General features: G+C 49.2%; 2 protein-coding genes and 1 non-coding gene across 7 annotated transcripts in view; 1 reads left to right on the plus strand and 2 right to left on the minus strand.

Annotated features, from left to right (window-relative positions):
- Positions 1-1,319: 1,319 nt before the first annotated feature.
- Positions 1,320-4,878, minus strand: RPL12 (ribosomal protein L12). Its single transcript, XM_036913884.2, has 7 exons — positions 4,718-4,878; positions 4,112-4,185; positions 3,113-3,211; positions 2,678-2,759; positions 2,000-2,086; positions 1,526-1,638; positions 1,320-1,369 (listed from the first exon to the last, which is right to left on the minus strand). Exons 1-7 carry the CDS (start codon positions 4,752-4,754, stop codon positions 1,364-1,366), a joined length of 498 nt encoding a protein of 165 aa, XP_036769779.1. The 5' UTR covers positions 4,755-4,878; the 3' UTR covers positions 1,320-1,363.
- On the minus strand, positions 2,173-2,302 carry LOC118926717 (small nucleolar RNA SNORA65). Its single transcript, XR_005030595.2, has one exon. It is a non-coding gene; the product is annotated as a small nucleolar RNA SNORA65 (small nucleolar RNA).
- A 366-nt stretch (positions 4,879-5,244) lies between the features above and the next one.
- LRSAM1 (leucine rich repeat and sterile alpha motif containing 1) overlaps positions 5,245-18,994 on the plus strand; it is a 36,872-nt gene continuing 23,122 nt past the window's right edge. The window contains exons 1-10 of one of the 5 annotated variants that reach the window (XM_036913868.2): positions 5,245-5,516; positions 6,862-6,958; positions 7,383-7,425; positions 7,987-8,031; positions 9,063-9,140; positions 10,290-10,358; positions 13,217-13,301; positions 13,789-13,910; positions 14,833-14,923; positions 17,950-18,080. In XM_036913868.2, the coding sequence (XP_036769763.2) occupies positions 6,894-6,958; positions 7,383-7,425; positions 7,987-8,031; positions 9,063-9,140; positions 10,290-10,358; positions 13,217-13,301; positions 13,789-13,910; positions 14,833-14,923; positions 17,950-18,080 (729 nt within the window). In that variant the 5' untranslated portion in view covers positions 5,245-5,516; positions 6,862-6,893. Of the gene's footprint in view, positions 5,517-6,861; positions 6,966-7,382; positions 7,440-7,986; positions 8,032-9,062; positions 9,141-10,289; positions 10,359-13,216; positions 13,302-13,788; positions 13,911-14,832; positions 14,924-17,949; positions 18,081-18,994 lie in introns of all 5 variants that reach the window. The other 4 variants (XM_036913866.2, XM_036913870.2, XM_036913871.2 and 1 more) reach the window with 4 other exon arrangements.

Genomic DNA, 18,994 nt, shown 5'->3' on the forward strand with positions numbered 1-18,994 from the left:
GATTCTAGTGAACTACTGAACACATCTCATTGCAGGTGGGGGATATTCATTCCCCTAATGCTGAAGATGTTAATGGCCATCTAGACAGCTAGCTGCCACCCAGGAAAACACTGAGGCCCAGTCTCCAATTTGTGAACTGCCCTAGTGCTTGTTACTGCTCTCAAGAAAAGGAGTGAGGGTGTCAGGAAGAAGCTAATAAAAACCCCCAAAGGTGCATCCCTTTCTATGGAGATCCTAATGCAGGAACAGCCTAGACAGCTATCCTTTCATTGGCTCAGGCAAGTGGGTCATTTTTCATGTCTTTTCCCTCTTGCTGAAGCAGCTGATCCTTTAGAAGCAGATTCTTCAGTTTTTCTCCCTCATAACTAACTGACCTGGGTCCTACTCTTGGCCCTTAAAGAACATCCTCACACCCAACTGGTATGATCTCACCTCAGCAGTTAGAAACGCCTGTGTGGCTTCCCTGGATTTTCGTTAGGTAAGCATTTGATTACAGATTCCCTATTATTGGTCTTTTGCAAGGAAAGCTGGTTGTAACCTCAACCATCACCTAAGGGCTTCAAGCTGATTCCTTGGTGACCCAGCTCGTGTTCTGGGATGCTTATTCTATCTGACCTGAGCTCTCAGGTAATCCTTTCCACTAAAAGCAGTTCTCAAACACTGCTTGCACAAGTGGGTTATGGACAACATTAACATGAGCAAAGAAATTACTTATGCTGGGGACAGTAAGTTACTCGACTAATCATTGCCAACTCCCTTTGTGCTGGGACCCAGAAGCCCCTTTCAGATGGTGCTTTTAAGCTGCTAAGATGCAGCCTATCAATCATCCCAGTGCCCAGGTATCTTGAGGTTCATTCTTTCATTCAAAGCACACCTACTGAGGTAGAAGGGAGTGATGAGCTTTAGGAATGAGTCAATAGGAACAGAACTAAGGAAAAACGAGGAGGGGACCTGGGGAAGGTAAAGACACAGTCCTACTAGCTTAAAGCAAACTAACCCAGGTTCAGATGATAGGGCCAAGCCCACCCAAGGGTCAGGCTGGTCCAGATGGAGAGCGGCTTCCCCATGTATTCATGCTAAACATGTTTTCTCTCTGGCATTAATTTCTGCTTGTCGACAACTCTGAATATGTGTCTACAGAATGCCCTGGGACTTCCACCCCAGGTGTCTTTTCTGAGGTATCTCCAAACAGCATTAGTCACATTCACTGAGCTTGCTACCCAGAGAGCTGCCACTTCCACAGGCTCTGCCACCCTGGCCCAGCAACTACCATTTTACCAGAGTAAGCTTCCCAAAGAAGAGGCCAAATCAAAAGTTCATTGGTTGTCAAATTATCCTTTATTGACATTTTCCTTTGCAGTACTTAACTCTGTTGGGGGGAAAAAAAGAAATCCTATCAGTAACAGGACAAAAATTCTTCACCCCACCCCACTACTGACCATTTCTTTATTCCATGAATACATTAGTTCCCATCCAGCTTTCATCCTGATTTCAAGCAAATGAAACTGATGCAGAAGCCACTTACCGTTGGGCATTCCACTGCACCACTGTTGATGTCATCTATGATGTCATGAGGGTGACGGCCATCAACATTGCATCCCACAGACTGGGCAGTCCCCAGGATCTCTTTAATGGTTCCTGTAATTAAGAAAAGGTGGCATCAGAGGAGCTTTAGTTGCTTGCTATCTACCAGTGGGGAAAGACTTGACAGATGAGGAACATCCCTCTTTCATGGAATACCAGAAATAACATCCCTGCTCCCCTAATCCAAAATTCAAAGCTCCATTTAGTTAAGTGAACTCTGAATGCAAGGTCTCCCAAGGGTCCCTTGAAGCCCAGATTAACCATCCAGCCCTAAGTCTTCATGCTCTCAAACCACTCTTTCAAACCCAAAAGACACTGGGTCCCAACTTTGGGTCTTGGTGAGAAGAGTCCCCTTCAAGTAGGAAAATGCCTCAGTGACTACACCCCTAATTAAGGTGGTTCCATGTCCTCTTACCAGAAAGTTCTCTAGCTAAAGATCGGTGCCGCATCTGTCGGGCAATGTTTACAATCTCATCAAAAGTGATATTTCCGCTGTGCTTAACTACAGAAAAAAAGAAACAGCAAAAGCTTCATCACAACCCAAAGCCAGTACAGACCCCATAACGTCCTCCCCCTCATCTATTTCCAGGCTGTTCCCATGCTTTCGGCACAGAGTCATCCACATGAAGAACAACCCTGTTTCCTAAGCTGGGGTTTAGTATCAGCTCACCACTGGGTTGCACCAGCCAACAGAGAACTGATCAGGTGCAGTGGCGGGTGGCTAGGGCCAAAACCTAATCTTGCATGGAAGTGACTATCCATTTGAGAGATGAAAAAAGACAAGCTAAGTTCCTGGGGTTAATCAAGCTGTTCAGAGTGTTGTCCGGCTCAGAATAGTTTCTCCTGATTACTGGCCATTGTTCTCAGTTGCTCCATCCTACCTGGTTCCCTCCTTCCTGCACTCTGAGGGGACCTGCCCCACCACCAGGGACTGGGAGAGCCACATGATAGAGCTTATAGTGCTGGGCTCTGTAACAACCAACATCAAATCCCTGTGCAATCCCTAGGGTTCATTAAAGAGAAATAGGTAGCTGAGTATCAAACACTGCAGACACAATACCACTCATAAATTACCAGAGAAAAGGCCACTCACTGTTTTTCTGCTTCTTTCTGTCTCTTGGTGGCTCCTTAAGGGCTTTGATGATCAGGGCAGAGGCAGAAGGCACCACCTCGATCTGCAGAAGAGATTCGCAGTGTGAGTAAGCTCTACCCCTCCCCTCCGACATGTACGCTGACTCTCAGAGACCGTGGGCCACACACTGGGCTTGCTGAACATTCTCAAGTAATTTTCACAATCTGAAATATGAACCGGCCTAAAGACATTACGTGAATTGCCCAATGTCACACAAGTTAGAATTAATATTTGGACCCGTTATTTTTGTTTTTGGCCCATGCTCTCATCAAAGTAAGCCTTCACGTTTAAACTGGCTCTCAGCTCACCACTGGTGGCAGGGGGCCGTGTCAGCAAAACCTTCCACCCAGGAATCCTCAGGGTTGCTACCCCTGCCCTACCCCCCAAGCCGAGTACCTGGGCCTGTCTGTTCTGAATGGTCAGTTTCACTGTAATCCTCAGACCCTTCCAATCACCAGTTGCCTTGGCAATGTCATCACCAACCTTTTTGGGAGACTGTAGAAATAAAGGTATATAATCACACTGTGTCGTTAAGTTGAAGCTCAGCCTGAAATCCTGCCCAAACCTTCCTTTATCCAGCACACAAGGAAGCTACTTGAAGCGCTTCAATATACCAAATCAAGGTATGGCTATTACAGTAGTAAACTGGGAAAACGAGACTAGGGGTGAAGTCTGTTTCTTCATAACACCTGGGAGCTTTAAATATGCCAGATCTGGTCAGCTCAAACCAAGTTAATCTGTATTTGCTACTTTAGAATTTCCTGGTGACCAGCAGCCTAAACAGAAATGATGTCTAGTAAGCACCACCTGAGCTGAGGGCCAAGGATGAGTAGGACACTAGTTTAAGGCCAATGTGAGAGCGTTTGGGACAGGAGACCCCCGTCCAAGGAATAAAGGCCTAAAGACATTCAGGAAAATACAAGTTCAACGAAGGGGACAAAATGGAAGGGACAACAGGTGACTAAAGCTGGTCCTATTAACCAGTAGGTTTACAGTGTAGTTGGAAATAACACGCTCTGAATGTTCACCATGACCTTCGCCCACATGCCATTTAATTCAGTAATATGTCTACCTCCTGGACTAGGAAACAGGCTCTTGGGCTGTCCAGCGTCACTAAGTCACTGGAGTCAAAACTCTCCCACGTGACCTCCTCTAGCCTATCAGGTACAACAAAAGCAGCAGTTAAGAGACACTGCAGATTAAGTTACAGCTTCAAGTAACCTTTTTATGTCCAATTTCCATATGTAACCTTTCTGTGGCACCTAGTGCCAGTTCAGTGGCTCAGATCTACTTGAGATGGCAATGCATCACTGTCAACGGCACCTCATAGTCGTTTACACAAGCCAAAGCTTAACTGCTCTCCTTTAAGTTAACCCTCCAACAAGGTTGACTTACCAGACCCAAGGGGCCGATCTTGGGGGCCAGGGCAGACGTGGCACCGACTTCCCCACCGGTGCACCTCAGATATACTGTGAGGAAAAAAAAGTATAGTGCCTCTGCAAAGCAAGCCCCATAGCCCTCTTTCCACACCACCTTTTGCCTTCTTTTGGCAGCAAGAGCCACAGCGGGGAGAGCGAGGCGGACCGCCCCGTCCTCTTTGGGCGTGGGCCGCTCCAAGCGCCACGTGGGGACACCAGCCTTCAGTTCGGCTACGGGTGCCGCGGCCCACACCGGGCGGCGTGGGAGTCGGGCCGCCAGCCAACCCAGCCTGCAGGGAAGCGCCAGGAGACAAACCTTACCCTAAGGCATGCGGGCTGCAAAGCCGCCGCAGGTCGTCCGGTCCTCCCTCCCCACTCGCACATGGGGAAACTGAGGCCCAGAAAGAGTGAGACTCGGCCAGGCCTTCACGGCGCCAGAACGCTGCACTAGCAAGACCTTTAATAGGCAGCAGCTTTAAGGCCCGAAGTGGGAAAGGCAACTGGGGCGGGGACCGCCGGCGCAATGGGCTGCGAGGAAGAGAGATGCTCCATCCACAGCCCCGGCCACAGCTAAAGCACGCACCGACTTTGATCTCATTGGGGTCGAACTTAGGCGGCATGGTGGAGGCAGCTGGTGTCGGATGAACCCGGATTCGGGACGACCGAAGCAAGTTGCACCTTGGCCTCCTCCGAGCCGAAAGACGGAAGGCCGTCAGACTACGCCGGATATAGGCAGGAAAACGAAGTTCTCGCGAGAACCGCAGTCTCCGCCCAGCCTCGTAGCGACGCCCATGCCGCCATGTTGCTTGTGGGCAGGCTCCTGAGGCTGAAGACTGGAGGGCTCGGCACCGCGGTGAGCAGTAGCTAGGGGCTCAGAAGGGGGATTCGGGGCAATTCGCATAGGGGAGGCAGATAAGAGAGGTTGCTCCCAGGCCCTGCTGCTCTCCGCTCTCCCTTACCGTGAGGGTCACCCTGTGGTCCCTATCACCCAATCCCAGAGTCCCGCCCCTCCCCTGAAGGGTCCGCACTCCGCTAACGAGACCCCGCGGCCAGGGCGACCCCGGGCCACCTTTCAACCCCCTCGTACTGTGTGCGTTTGGGTTATCAGAACAATTTTATTCCGGTCTAAATGCTGTCCAACTCAGTTCTAAGATTCTGCGGATCTCAGTCGTAGACTTCGTCATGCCGGTCTGCAGGACTTCCTGAGATTCTGTTTCGGTCCCCAGCTCCTGCGTTTGGGGGAGACCAGACCTCGGCTCCGCCGGGGCCGTGCCGGGTGGTCTGCCACCCGGCGTCCCTGACCAAGCCCTATGAGTGATCTGCCTGCCTTCAGGTCCACTCGAGGGAACCAACGTCTGGGACCCGTCCACGCACAAAGCCAGGTCGGTCATTCCCCACTCCAGCCAGGGGAGGATGGGTGTGGTTCTTCCCATCAGGGCTGGAAGTAGGGGTCGGCGGGATGGATGAGGCGTAAGAAAGCAGGTTAGGAAGAACTGATCTTCTGGGAGGGATGGAGAAGGTGGGGAGGGCTGGACTTCGGGAAGGGGATGAGGGAGGGCTGGTCATTGGGGAGCAGAAGGGTAAGAGCTTGTCATCAGGCAGGAATGAGGGAGAGATGTTTTTAGACTGGTCCCCATCCCCCCAGACAGGTGAAGTGACAAGAGGGGCCTGAGCCAGCTCTGCAGGCTTGGCTGGCTCCCCAGACAGCCCACGCCCCTCTGGGCAGAGACCTGCGATCTCACCACTCCTCCTGAGGACTGGGTGTGTCTTCTCCCTAGCCCTCTTCTTCCTAGCTCCTTAAAATGTAGTTTGCGCTGAATAAAGGTGTTAGATGTGTGGCGCTCTGTGGCTCACCTTTATTGAGCACTCATTATGTGCCAGGTGCTGTGCGATAGGCTCTACATATATGAAATCACTGGATCCTCACAGAACCCAGTGTTGGTAACATTACTCACTTCACAGATGCGGAAACTGAGGCTCAGATAGGTGAGCCAAGATGACATGGTTGGTGGGTAACAGGCCTGGGGTTCAAACCGAGTTATACCTCATCCCAGAGCCCATGCTGTTAACCATAAGTTCCCCTGGGTTGCTTCCTGGCTTATCAGTGTCCCTGGTGAAGCACTGATCTTTGCAGATACTGGGCAGGCAGTACGAACCTGGCTCCTGATTTCAGGACAGTGTACTTAGTGTGTGCTGAGTTATTTGAGCCCCAGCTCCACAGGATCAGGATTTGCAAGAGCAGAGTTTCAGACTGGTTTGGCTATAATCCAGGCTGCATAACCAGATCATTGAACTCAGTGAGCATCAGTTTGTTAATATAAACAGGGCTGTGTTGAGAATCAAAGGGAACAATAACTAGGAGAGTGGTAAGGTGCCTTAGGATTGCTTTTGAGTTCTTATTTAACTCTGACATCTCTCTGCTTATGGTGTAGTTGAGCTCCCCAAGGTCATGGCTGGCTGATGCCATGGCGTGTTTGCTTAGCTAATGCCACCCTGACAGTGTTTCAGGGGCACTAAAAGTGTTCCATCACCCTAGTCTACTAGTCCTCCAAGAGCATCTTTGGAACAGACCTGCTATACCAGCCTCATAGCATGGATTGATGGTCAAGATGCCCTTGCCATCAGGAAACTTCCAGTTCAGCAGATCAGCTACATGCTCTCATTACCGTGCTATCTATCCTGGGTGTGACGAATTCCCCAGGCCCTAACTTCTCTCCTATGCCCTAGTGTCTGTGAAAATTGCTCCAGAAAAAGAAAGGATGCCGCTTTTCTTCCGGAAGCGGAAACCTAGTGAAGAGGCTCGGAAGCGCCTGGAGTACCAGATGTGTGTGGTGAGGAAAATGGATTTCCTCTGAGTCCATCTGCCTTTCCACCTCTGCCCCATGAAAAAGGGCTCTGCACTGTCCCTAAACAAGCTCTGCTCCTCCCATCTGCCTTCACATCCCTGGAGGAAATCTCTGACTCAGAGCAGACTGAGGAGGCCACCCATCAAGTTCTCAGGAATGCCCTGCATTTCCCTCCACAGACTGGTCATAATTGCCATTACTTGTTCATTTGCTCTTCCATGCTGGCCCTCCAGCCCCATTAAAGCAGGGGTGATGGCCCACCTGCCAAATGGACTAGTTGGAGCAGATGGTGTCTGTGGTCCCTTACAATTCTTAACCCTATGTCTTTTTGTCTGGTTCATCTACTCTGCAAGGGTATTTTGTTTGAACACTTTTTTTTTTAATTATTCTTTTTATCCTTAGGCAAAAGAAGCCGGGGCAGATGACATTCTCGACATCTCTAAATGTGAGCTCTCAGAGGTAAACTGGGGTAGCATGCTGGTTGTGGATTTGATCTGTCCTTTTTTCTTGGATCATGTGTCCCTGGGGAAAATGGATGTGTCTGGGGTTTAAAAAGACCAGAAGCACTAGTCAAGAGATGTTTCCTCAGATTTTGTTCTTGTCCAAAAGAATTGAGACAATCTTTGGCCTCAACCAAGTCTTCAAAAATCAAGGAAAGGAGTCTAGAAAATGTATCCCCAGGTCCCTGGAGTATGGGAGAGTATGGGATTCTCCAGCCTCTACAAAGCACCAGAAAGATTTCTTTTGCCCCTGAGAGAGTTCATATGGGGATGGCACGGGTGGGCTAGGGCTGGGCAGGCAGCCTCCTGCCAGCTGATGGGAAGGGAGGGCCAGCCATGTGCCTGGCAGCACCCCTCCCCAGCCTTCCCCCGGCTTAGCACCCTTCTCCACATCAGCATGTGTGCACTTGTACACCTCCCGCCCCACCTCTCCCTCATGTGTGTGCCACTCAGAAACCAAAAACTGGTGGGAAGGGAGACACTGACTCTTCTTTATCTTATCTTAGATTCCGTTTGGGGCTTTTGCAACATGCAAAGTTTTACAGAAGAAGGTGAGATGCGTCTTCATTTTCAGAGAATTGTTTATGGCATGTTTGCTCGTTGGAAATCAGGTGGGACTTTTAGGAGCTGTCTTCATGGCATGGACATCTCTCTTCTCTGATTCTCACCCTGTCAGCTGCAGCAGGTGTTTTCACAGTTAGGAGAATAGACTTTGGCGTCAGATGACCCTGGGTCACATCCTGGCTTTTGCCCCTCTTGACTTGGGCAACTTCCTTAAACTCTTACATCTCAGTTTCTTCATCTACGAAATGAAGACATTCACAGTTCCACTCTCACAGAGGTATTGGGAGAATGAATTGAGTGACAGAGACATAGATAGGCAGATAGGTAGATAGGTAGGGACGTAAATACACCAAATAGGATGCCTGTCACATGGTAAACACTGACCTCACTGTCAATCATAAAAACCACATTCATTTCATTCTGGTCACCCAGAGGAAATAAGAGTGGACTGTATGATTTTTCAGAAAGGCATTGCAACTTTGAATGTAGATAAGCGAGAGTATCCTAAGTGAATTATCTGAACGCAGGTAGGTAAAAAGTTTTCCCTTCAAGCTCCTTGACACTAGAAGCATCCATGCAGGGGTCGATGCCTAACCAAAGTAGCAGTAGACGACACAGCCTCAGCCCTGGGCTTAGTGCTTGCCCGTTAGCTTGTTAATCCTGTGGCAGCCCTCGGACACAGGTACTTTATCATTCTGTTTTCCATATGAAGACACTGAAGCCGTGGGAGGTTAAGGTCAGGACAACTCCATGGGGATCCCTTCTCAGGGTGGAAGGTAGAATTAGACCTCTAAGGTCCCTTTCACCCTTGAAGTTCCAGGCTTTAAGGTCATGTGATTCCACTTTCAGAGACACCATGACTCTGAACCACATCCCGTTGCAGCGTCTGGGAGAGCAGAGAAGTGGGGGGACAGGGTGGGCCACTGTGTCGCTTGTGCCGAGTTGCCCGCACTGCCTTCAGGCTTCCCTTTCTGCAGCTCTTCCTCCACCTTCCATGCTGCACATCTTTTCCACACAGGTGTTGATCGTCCACACAAATCACCTCACTTCCCTGCTTCCTAAATCCTGCAGCCTTCTGAGTCTGGCAACCATCAAGGTACTGTGGCCCTCCTCCTAGGCGTCAGGGGTTCCACCTAGTGCTCCGGGTGGCAGCCGAGCATCCCTGTTCCCTTCTCATCAGCTCTGTTAACGTTCATGCCAGACGGGTGTAATGTAATCCTCAACCTGGGGCCTGACTGGCATTGTTTGCTGGGCACCTTCTATGCACTGTGCTTGGGTGGGGTTACAAGGATAACCAGCTACTGGCCCTGCCCTCGGGGAGCTTACCTGATAGGTGGAAAGGCAAACCATGAAGTCACAGCAAGTGAACTAGGAGATTGCTGATCCCAAACAGGAAGGAACAGGAGGGACACCGGTGCGTGGTCGATGTGTGAGTGCCCTGTGATTGCGGGCAACTCCCTCCTGACTGTCAGCTCCTCCAGGACAGGACCTGGGACGTATCCACAGTAAACGTGAGATGTGGCCCCAGGGTTGTTCCACGTGCACCTGAGCTGTAACAGTAAGGATACACACTGAGAGAGAAAAAGACAGGCACATGGGCGCCAGAATGTTTTTCACGGCTGTGCCTTGTGGAGCTTAGTGGTAGCTTTTACTTTATTGTTCCAGGCCACCATGCATTATTTTTGCACTCAGAAAAAACTTAAAATTTTAAAAAACATTTCTTATATTTATGTACATTTGTATTTCATATACATGTATATTATATATACTTAGGTATACATACATGTCTGCTGTGCCTCTTCAATCATTTTCATTGTTTAAAAAATTAGCAAATACCATTAAGTAAGGAAAAGAAGAAAAAAATGTATGTAATTTCACACTCCAGAGAACCATTATCAACATTTTATTGCACATTTGGTAGTCTTTTTCTAGGGAAATATACACTTATCCTATGGGGGAGATTTCCTTTTAACATATGCATCTCTGCATGCAGTTTCATAGCATATACTTTTTTTACTCAACAGTTTAAGACATTTGATGAAAGGATGAAATGGTATAATGTGTTGAAAAAGGATGTGAAATGGGCTGCTCACTGAGTTGGATGGGGAGGGTTGGTGCTCTTTGTTTCAACCCGAAGGTGTGAGGGCTCCCTCATCCCAGCATCTTCTTGCCTCTCTGGAGCCTGAATTCTGAGGGGCTTCCAGGTTGGTGCCCCTTGGAGGTTAAGCTGGTCTTCCTTTTGCAGGTTCTGGATCTTCACGATAATCAGCTGACAGCCCTTCCTGACGATATCGGGCAGCTGACAGCACTGCAGGTATGGCAGCAGGAAACAGAAAACCCAGCTCCGATTGCCCACATGAGATGTCGCAGTCATGCCTGCCTGGAATGTTCTGGTTGTGCTTTAGACAGGGCTGTACTTGGGGCCAGCTCCCCATACCCTTCTGCTTTGGGGACACCCAGTGACCCCCCTGCTATTGCAGTCTGAGCTGTGGGTGTCTCTCTACCATATGTTTAGCATGTGTGTTGGGAATTTCTTCATGTGCTTCTAAGTTCTGAGGCAGCCGCATCCAGGGAGGTCTCTCTCTATGCATTAGGGGAAACCTCTGCCTGGGTGGGGGACCGTTCTTGATTCTGGTCAAGAAAGAATTATCAAACAGGTCAGACGAGTGTAGGTGAGGAAGGAATTCATTAAAGCGAGAGCAGCACCAAATGGCAGCAGCCGCGCAGGCAGAAGAGAGCGAGGGAAAGCAGAGGAAGGGACAGGAAGTCCATTGAACTGCTCGGCGCAGGGCACATCCCTTGCCAACTCCTGCAGCCAGGGTCACCTGGTGTCCCTTGTCCGTTTGAATCTGCACAGTATGAAAACTAATCATCTACCACCCCAGGATTTGGGGGAGCTACAGAGCACTGGATGGAGTGAGATTATGTTCCGAGAACTTCCCAAAGGCAAAGAAAGGAGATTTCAGGCAGGCTGCTCAGGAGCTTGGTCACACAGCCGCAGTCCCGTCTGGGTCACCCAGGCGACGGGAGCTTGCAGGCCCAAATCAGAGATCTTAGTAGCCCCTCCCTTCTTGTCTGAAGTAGGACAGAGAGAGTGAAGACTTGTGCTTAAGTGTAGAAAATTGAATGAAATAGCAAAGTCTTACCACTGGGGAAAGGGTCCCTTATTAACCTCCCAAGAGGCCTGGAAATGCACAGAGACAAAATGCAGTAAGTTGAACAGCAAGAAGGCTTTATTTTTGATAAAGTACACACTTGAAGAAAGGGGAGTGTGGGCACCCTCAGAGAGGAGGTGTGCTGAAAGGCTTAGGATTTTGTCTTTTAAGGCTTTCAAGAATGGGGCAAAGGGCCAGGGGGCATAGGCGTGACATGTGGTCTCATGAAGTCTGTTTCCAGTGAGAGACATTATGTCACCATCCACAGCCTGGCTTCTAGATATTCTGTAAGCTAAACTTAACATAAGGAATTTCTTGATCCTGTTCTTCTCCAAGATGGTGGTTATTACCCTCAAGCGCTGGGACATATCATTTCGGACTGCTTGCCCTGCCTTAAGATAGGGTCGGTTATTGGCTGATTACCATAAAATATGTTAGGAACCTTACCTCCTAACTCCCTGGTTTTTAAAATGGAATCTTAGCCTTAAGATGGAGTCCCTCCTGTTCTTACTATACCATTTATATATCAGCATTTTTCATCATAGGCAGGAAAAATTAACCGTGATGCTTGTCTCATGTCCCTGCCCTGCCTCACTATTACGTTCAGAAAGAGTACCCAGCGAATCTGCCTCTTCAAAACAATAAACTCAGCACTCTGACCCATCATCTCACTTCCAGTCCTTGTCAGTAGTCGCCCCTACATTTGGGTGCTCACTACGCCAGCTCTGAGCCAAGCATCCCCTTGCATTACCTGTGGGTTCCTCAGGGCCTCCCGGCGAGGCAGGTGTTAGCACTATCCCCCTTTGGGAGAGGAAGCCGCAGCTTTCCATTGTGCTTAAGTTAAAATCCATCCACCTCTGTGCCCCGTCGGACCCTACCTGATGGGCCCCCCTGTCTTCCCAGCCTCCTCTCCCACCCTCTGCCCTTTGTTCCCTGACATCAGCTCCTAAAACCCTCTGGCCTCCTGCGCCCCACTGGGTACACAGGTGCCTCCGCACAGCTCTGCATTCTGGTCAAGAGCTCATGACCTCGGCCCACATGTCCCTGAGAACCCTCCCTGGCCTCGCGAAGTAGATCTGCCTTATTCACCTCCGTCTCAACCCCAGCTTATTTCCTAGAGAGCATTAATTGCCATCTGTAAATCCTAGCTGAGTGTTCATGACTTGACTGAGGTGGCATCCTCGAGGGCAGCACCCCTGCCCAGCACACCATCTGGAACATGGAGGAGGCAAGAAATGATTTGAGTGAACAGGCCTGCAATGTGAGTGGTCATTGCAGTTTACAGAGGAAGAGGCTGCAGCCCAGAGATGACTGACCCGCCCAAGGTCACGTGGAGAACCTGTGGCAGGACAGTTGTAACTGCCACCAGAGCCACAGTGAATCCTCCTGGACTTTTCTTCTATATACATTTTTATAGAATTGCTGCATTCACTGTTTTGTAACTTTTGGATGCCTGACAACAACTCATAACAATCCTTTTGGTCCATTAAATATTCATCTGCCCCGTCATTTTGAATGGCTGCCACACATGTCGTCCTGTCGGCCTCACTGTGCCGCATCAGCCTTCGGGGTCCAACAAGCCCGGGTTCCTTCCCGGCACCACCAGCCCCCGGCCAAGACTTTGTGTGGGTCCCACTGCCTTTGTGCAGCTCAGCTTGCTTCTCCTGACGCTGGGATAACGATCCTGGTGGCACACTGTCTCACCCAGATCCCAGGATCTCTTAGTCCCCTTCTTCCTCCCTCAATTGTGGGGCCATTGTTGGGCATTTTGTGGCCTATGTAAATGAGGGAACCTCATCAGGAACCGGGTTCAAGGCCTGGCTTTGCTCCCCTAGGCACATGACTTCACCTCTGAGCCTCAGTTTTCTCGACTCTCAAATGGGATCATAACAGTCTTACCTTTCTCTCAGGAGGAGATAAGGAGTGTGTGTGCTGCCCGGATGATGCCTGGCCTGAAGCAGGGGTAGACGTGGTTATCTGTATGTGAGTTCTCAGGTCATTTTTCCCTCTTTCTTAGGTATTGAACCTGGAAAGGAATCAACTGACTTATCTCCCACGTTCCATCAGAAACCTCACCCAACTCCAGACCCTCAGTGTGAAAGGTAGGAGGCCAGGAAGCCCGGTCCTTATGATCCTCTGTCAGCCCTGTGTTGTCTCAGCCACTATCACTGGGTGCTTCACCTGTAGCCATTGAGCATGTAGGCAGCCAGTCCTCGGGTATCACCAAACACAGGACTGACCCCTGTTAGGTGAGTCTGTCCCCATGGTAACCCGAAGCAGGGTGCCTGGAGGGTTCCTGCTACCCCTTGGAGCCAGAGCCTTACAGGGAGGAGGGCAGACTGACAGCCCAAGGAGGTAAAGTCAGTTTTCCAAAGTCGCTCAGCTAGTAAGTGGTGCAGTGGGAACCCAAATCCAGGTCCCTGAAGCTCCACTGTCATGTTCTTCCTCAGGGCGTCAGGTTCCAGGATGTGGCACAAGTCCTAGGGTGAGAGTGAGGCACCCACCCCCTGCTGAGTCCAAGTGGGTGTCGGGCAGGAACCTGGGGAAGGGACTGTGGGGTGCTGATCTGTGCCATTGGGATCTCTCCAGACAACAAGCTGAAGGAGCTCCCAGACTCCTTGGGGGAACTTCGAAGCTTGCGGACTCTTGACATCAGTGAAAACGAGATTCAGAGACTGCCGCAGATGTTGGCACATGCTAGAACCCTGGAGGTAAGTGGGGGGCTGTGTGGCTCCCTCGTGTGGGTAATGGTACCCATTTCCTTTAGATTCAGCCCCCCGGGATGGGGTTCTCTGCTCTTGGGCCCCCCAGCCTCAGGCTGTCCGCTCCTCTGCTGCAGAGCAGGCTCCCCCCGCAATGTGTGTTCACTCAGCACTGCCAGGGCTGTGCTGGCCAGGGCTAGGGAGGGGTACCCGAGCTACTCTCCCCACTCAGCCACTTCCCAGGCCATGCCCTGCTCCGGGTCTGCTCCAGGCGCAGAGGACATCAGCTCCGGAGAGGGGCCTTAGGTAACTCATGCTGGCAACTCGGAGGCATCAGCAGGCCTGTGGGAAGTGAGACGATGGCAGGAGAAGGATTTGGTTAAAAAAGATCTCACACCACAGCTGTGGACAGCTTTGTGGGTGTTTGTGAGAACCTAGGTCCCTGCTTCCTGGGCTTCATAAACCTGTAAATGTGCGCATGCTTGTATGAACATTTCTTTTTTCTTATTAAAAAAAAAATAAATGCATTTTGCTTTAAAAAATGCAAATATTAAAAAATATTTCATGTAGGAAGTACCTCAAAATCTACCATTTAGAGACCTCTTTGAGTTTGATATATATTCCTCTAAATTTTTTACTTAAATACACTAAAGTGAGAGTACATGAGTATATTTTTCTAACAAAAATGAAATCTTATTCTATATTGTTGTCCTACAACTTCCTTTTTTCCACTCATTCACATACTTATCCAAAGCCGTTAACTGAGTGCTTACTGCGTGCTAGCCACTGTTCTAGGTCTGGGAGCACAGCCCGATCAAGACAGGGAAGCTCTCCCCGCCTGGCAAAGGAGACAGTAAGCACACAGGTGAATAACTGGCAATGAGCAGTGATGTGAACGACATCCATAAAGTGGGGCCCCCTGTGTCTGCAGACCCTGAGCCTGGATGCCTCGTCAATGGCTTACCCCCCACCGGAGGTGTGTGGCGCTGGCACCGAGGCCATTCAGCGGTTCCTCTGCAAAGGTAAAGCCAGGCGGCCTGCCTCCTTCGCTCAGTGAGCAACCACGGCCCCAGCAACTGCCCTGTGCCCAGGCTGGGGACATGGCAGAGACTGAGGAGGCCACAGGCCCCGCCCGCCTGGTGCTCTCCAGAGCTAGCGGGAGAAACAGGCAAAACAGATGATCACACCAGGAAATAATTACTGATCGTGGTTTCAAGAGGCACAGCAGCCACCTGATGCGGTGGGGCCTCAGGGACGGGCAGCTGAGAAAGTGGCCCAGCTGAGACCTGAGGGATGAAGAGGGCTTAGAAAAGAGAGGGGAAGCGGGTGCATATTGAAGGGTCTCCCGGGGCAGGGGAGCAGGGAGCACCACGGAGAGAGGGCTGGGGGCTGGGTGCCGAAGCAGAGGGAAGAGATGGGATGCAGCTGGGGAGGGCGTGCGGCCCCGTGTCCAACAGATTTGCTTTTTACAAAGATCACTCCAGTTGCAGGGGGAAGGGACTGCAGGAAGCAAGAGTGGGGACAGAACTAACTGGGATGACCTGCCAGCTGGGGTCATAGGTGAAAGGCCTCTGGGCTGAGAGGCGTGGCAGTACATCAGGAGCTAAAACCCAGGGCCACCTGGTCCTGGTGCCAGGAGGGGCAGGCGTTGTCCCCAGTCACCTCCTGTCCAGCAGGTTGTTCTTCATCAGGGACTCCTGTCACCTGAGAAACTTTAAGAACATGGCCGGGACCCACAAACCCACGGCCATCCGCTTCATGACGAAGGTGCCATTGCAAAGCAGTGAGAAGGGAGAGCAAAGGTCTTTTCAATGACTGATTCTGGACCAATTGGATCCATGTGAGGAAAAAACCTGAATAGGAGACAGGCAGCACAAGCCATAAAACTGATAAATTAGGTTCTGTTAAAATAAAAAACTTCTCTTCAAAAGACACCATTCGGGGAAAGAAAGGCAAATGTTGGGGATGATGTTTGCAGTACATACATATCCGACAAAGGACTTGTTTCTAGAAGATAGGAAAACAACTACAGCTCAGTCAGGAAAAGGCATTGTCAAAAGACTTGAATAAGAACTTTACAGAAGAGAATATCCAGGTGGCCAATGGGAGCCAAAAAAAGTGCCCAACGTCATTTTAGTCAACAGGAAAATGTGAACTAAAATTGCAAAGAAATACACTTAACCCCTAATACGCCCACTAAAATGGCCAAATGGAATCTACCAGTACCAAGAATTTTCAAAAAATGCCAAAAGCCAAGTACAGAAATGCTGCACTGTTCACAATAGCCCGGACTGAAAACAGCCCAAATGTCCTTCAGTAGTAAAATGGGTCAGTAACCTGTTCATGCTCACGTTGAGTACCACACAGCCATGCAACAAAACACACTGCTGCTACGTGCAGCACCCTGAAGGAAGCTCACCGACGCGGCTTGGGGAGCAGCCAGACCCGGAGGAACATGCCGTTGTGGCAGCACTTGAGCTCTGAGCCACACTGATTCCTGCTGACCAGGGTGGACTCACTCTTACCCACTCATCGAGCTGTATGTGGAGATTCTGTGGTCTTTTCTGTACATGTGTCACACTTTAAAAAAGAAAAGTTATGTCACACAAGAGTTAACCAGGCCACACCTACTGAAGTCTTTGAGACACAGGTGATTCTAATGTACCCTGGCTGTTGGTTGAGCTCAGCCAAACCCTTTATTTTCTTTAAAATTATTTCAAAATTATGTAGTGTCTAGTACATGAGAGACACCAAAAATACAACAGTGAACATACATATGCCACTATATAGCTTAAGATAATCCTTCAGTTTATTCAAGCTGTATAGAACAGCTATACATATATGTGTAAAATGTTTGGTTTTGTCTTTTTAAAACATAAAAGAAAAAAATCCCCAAAAGGTATCCTTATGTGATTCCATGCCCTGCTGTTTTCACTCAAGAATAGGTTTTGGGCCTTTTCCCACCTCATAACGTATGGATCTGCCTGATTTTAAACTGCTGTGTGGTATTTCACGTGGTGGAGTCCCATGGCTGTGCAGCCACCCCCTTACTGTGAACAGGAGGTCATTTCCATTTTTCCACTGTTATGACCAGTTTGACGGGCACCTCTGGCACAGGGTGCGTGTTCCTCTAGGGCAGGCAGCGTTTGACAGGTGAAAGGGGACAAGCACTCTGTATTGCACTCTGAAGAGGTTTCACAAGGTTACATTCTATTTACATTTATAGTTTATATTCCACTTATTCACATTACATTACATTTGCAGTGAGGAGTATCTGAGAGGACTCTTTTCTTTCCTACAACCTGGTTAACACTTGGTATTATTGTTAAAAGTCTTCTAATCTGATTGATAAATGAGAGTCTGTTATTTTAATAGTCATTTTCTTGACTCTGAATACTTTTTAAAATGTCTACTGCCCATTTTTTTAGTATTTCTTGTGAATTGCCTATTTATATCCTTCCCAGGGGACTAAAACTTTGACTACATTAAAATCTGAAACTTCTATGCCTCAAGAGGATACCATGATCAGAGTTAAAAAGACAAGTTACTACCTAGAAGAAGATGGTTGCAACATATCTTATACACCCAAGATTATTAACTACAATATGTAAAGAGCACCTACAAATTAGCAAGAATGAGGCAAACCAATAGAAAATAGGTAAAGGGTATGAACCCTTTCAAATTATATACAGGGCCAGAGAAGGCAAGAATCTTATTGCCTAAGGTCTTAGGCACAGGAAATTATGAGTAAAGCTGGACCTTGGACCCAGCCTTCTCTACTAATCTCAGGCTTTTTCCATCACCTCATTCTCATTTGGATGGTAAAGAGGCAGGTGGCATACTGTGCTATTCACTCAGCTGATGCCTATTAAATGCTTGCATATTTGTAGCTCAGGCATTAGGGCTGGTGAACCACAAGGAGGGCACAGATGAGGGCAGGGGTGCAGTGGACGGAGGTGGGGGTGGGACAGGATGTGAGGGCAGCTGATGGCTCTGGGTGCCTAGGCTGTCCACTCCCTCCCGGTCAGCTTGGGTCTGTCTCTTGCAGAGTCAGGGCTGGAATACTACCCCCCTTCTCAGTACCTGCTGCCAGTCCTGGAGCAAGAAGGAGCCGAGAACTCCCAGGACAGCCCCGACGGGCCCTCGGACAGATTCTCCAGGGAGGAGGTGGAGTGGCAGGTAAAGCACATGTGCCCGCTGGCCTGTGGAGCGGAGGGCTGCATGGGGCGCTGGGCAGTGCAGGGATGCTCAGAGCTGCAGCCCTGGATTCCTCTGCCAAACTGGAATCTGCCTCCATTCGGGCCCACGTGCTTAGGTGTTTTCACCAGGCCTCCTCCAGCACTTCAGGCAGCAGCCCCCCCAAGTGTCAGCTGCATCCCGCTCCTCTCTGTTACCCCAACCCACTGGGACCTTTGTTTTTTGTGTGTGTGTTTTTGTCTTTATTTTTTTTAATTAAAAACAGTTGATATACAGTATATTGGCTTCAGGTATACACCATCAACAATTATAAACATGGAATGCTCACCAGTTATGTGTTGGTTACCACCTGTCAACATACGAAGTCATTACAGTTTTATTGACTATGTCGCCTAAGCTGTATTATCATCCTGGTGACTAATTTATAATGGGACGTCTGTACCTTTCTATCTCCTCACTCATTTCACCCATTCCCTCCACCCCCTTCCCGTATGGTAACCACCAGTCTGTTCTCTGTGTTTCTGAGACAGTTTTGTTTGGTCTTGCTTTTTAGATTACACATGTAAGCAAGATCATGGTATTTGTCTGGCTTATTTCACTTAACACCTAGGTCCATGTTGCAAATGGCAGAATTTCATTCTATTTTATGTCTGAGTAATATTCTGCCGTGTACATGTACCATATCTTATCCATTCATCTAGTGATGGACACTTAGACAACAAGATAGGTTGCTTCCCTGTCTTGCTACTGTGAACAACACTGCAGTAGACATAGGGGTGCAATATACATTGTTGAATTAGTTATTTTTTTTTCTTCTGTTGTTCCCAGAAGTGGAATTGCTGGGTCATATGGTATTTCTATTTGTAATTTTTTGAGAAACCTCCACACTGTTTTCC

This window comes from Manis pentadactyla, chromosome 3 (assembly GCF_030020395.1).
Source record: "Manis pentadactyla isolate mManPen7 chromosome 3, mManPen7.hap1, whole genome shotgun sequence".
Lineage (NCBI taxonomy): Eukaryota > Metazoa > Chordata > Mammalia > Pholidota > Manidae > Manis > Manis pentadactyla.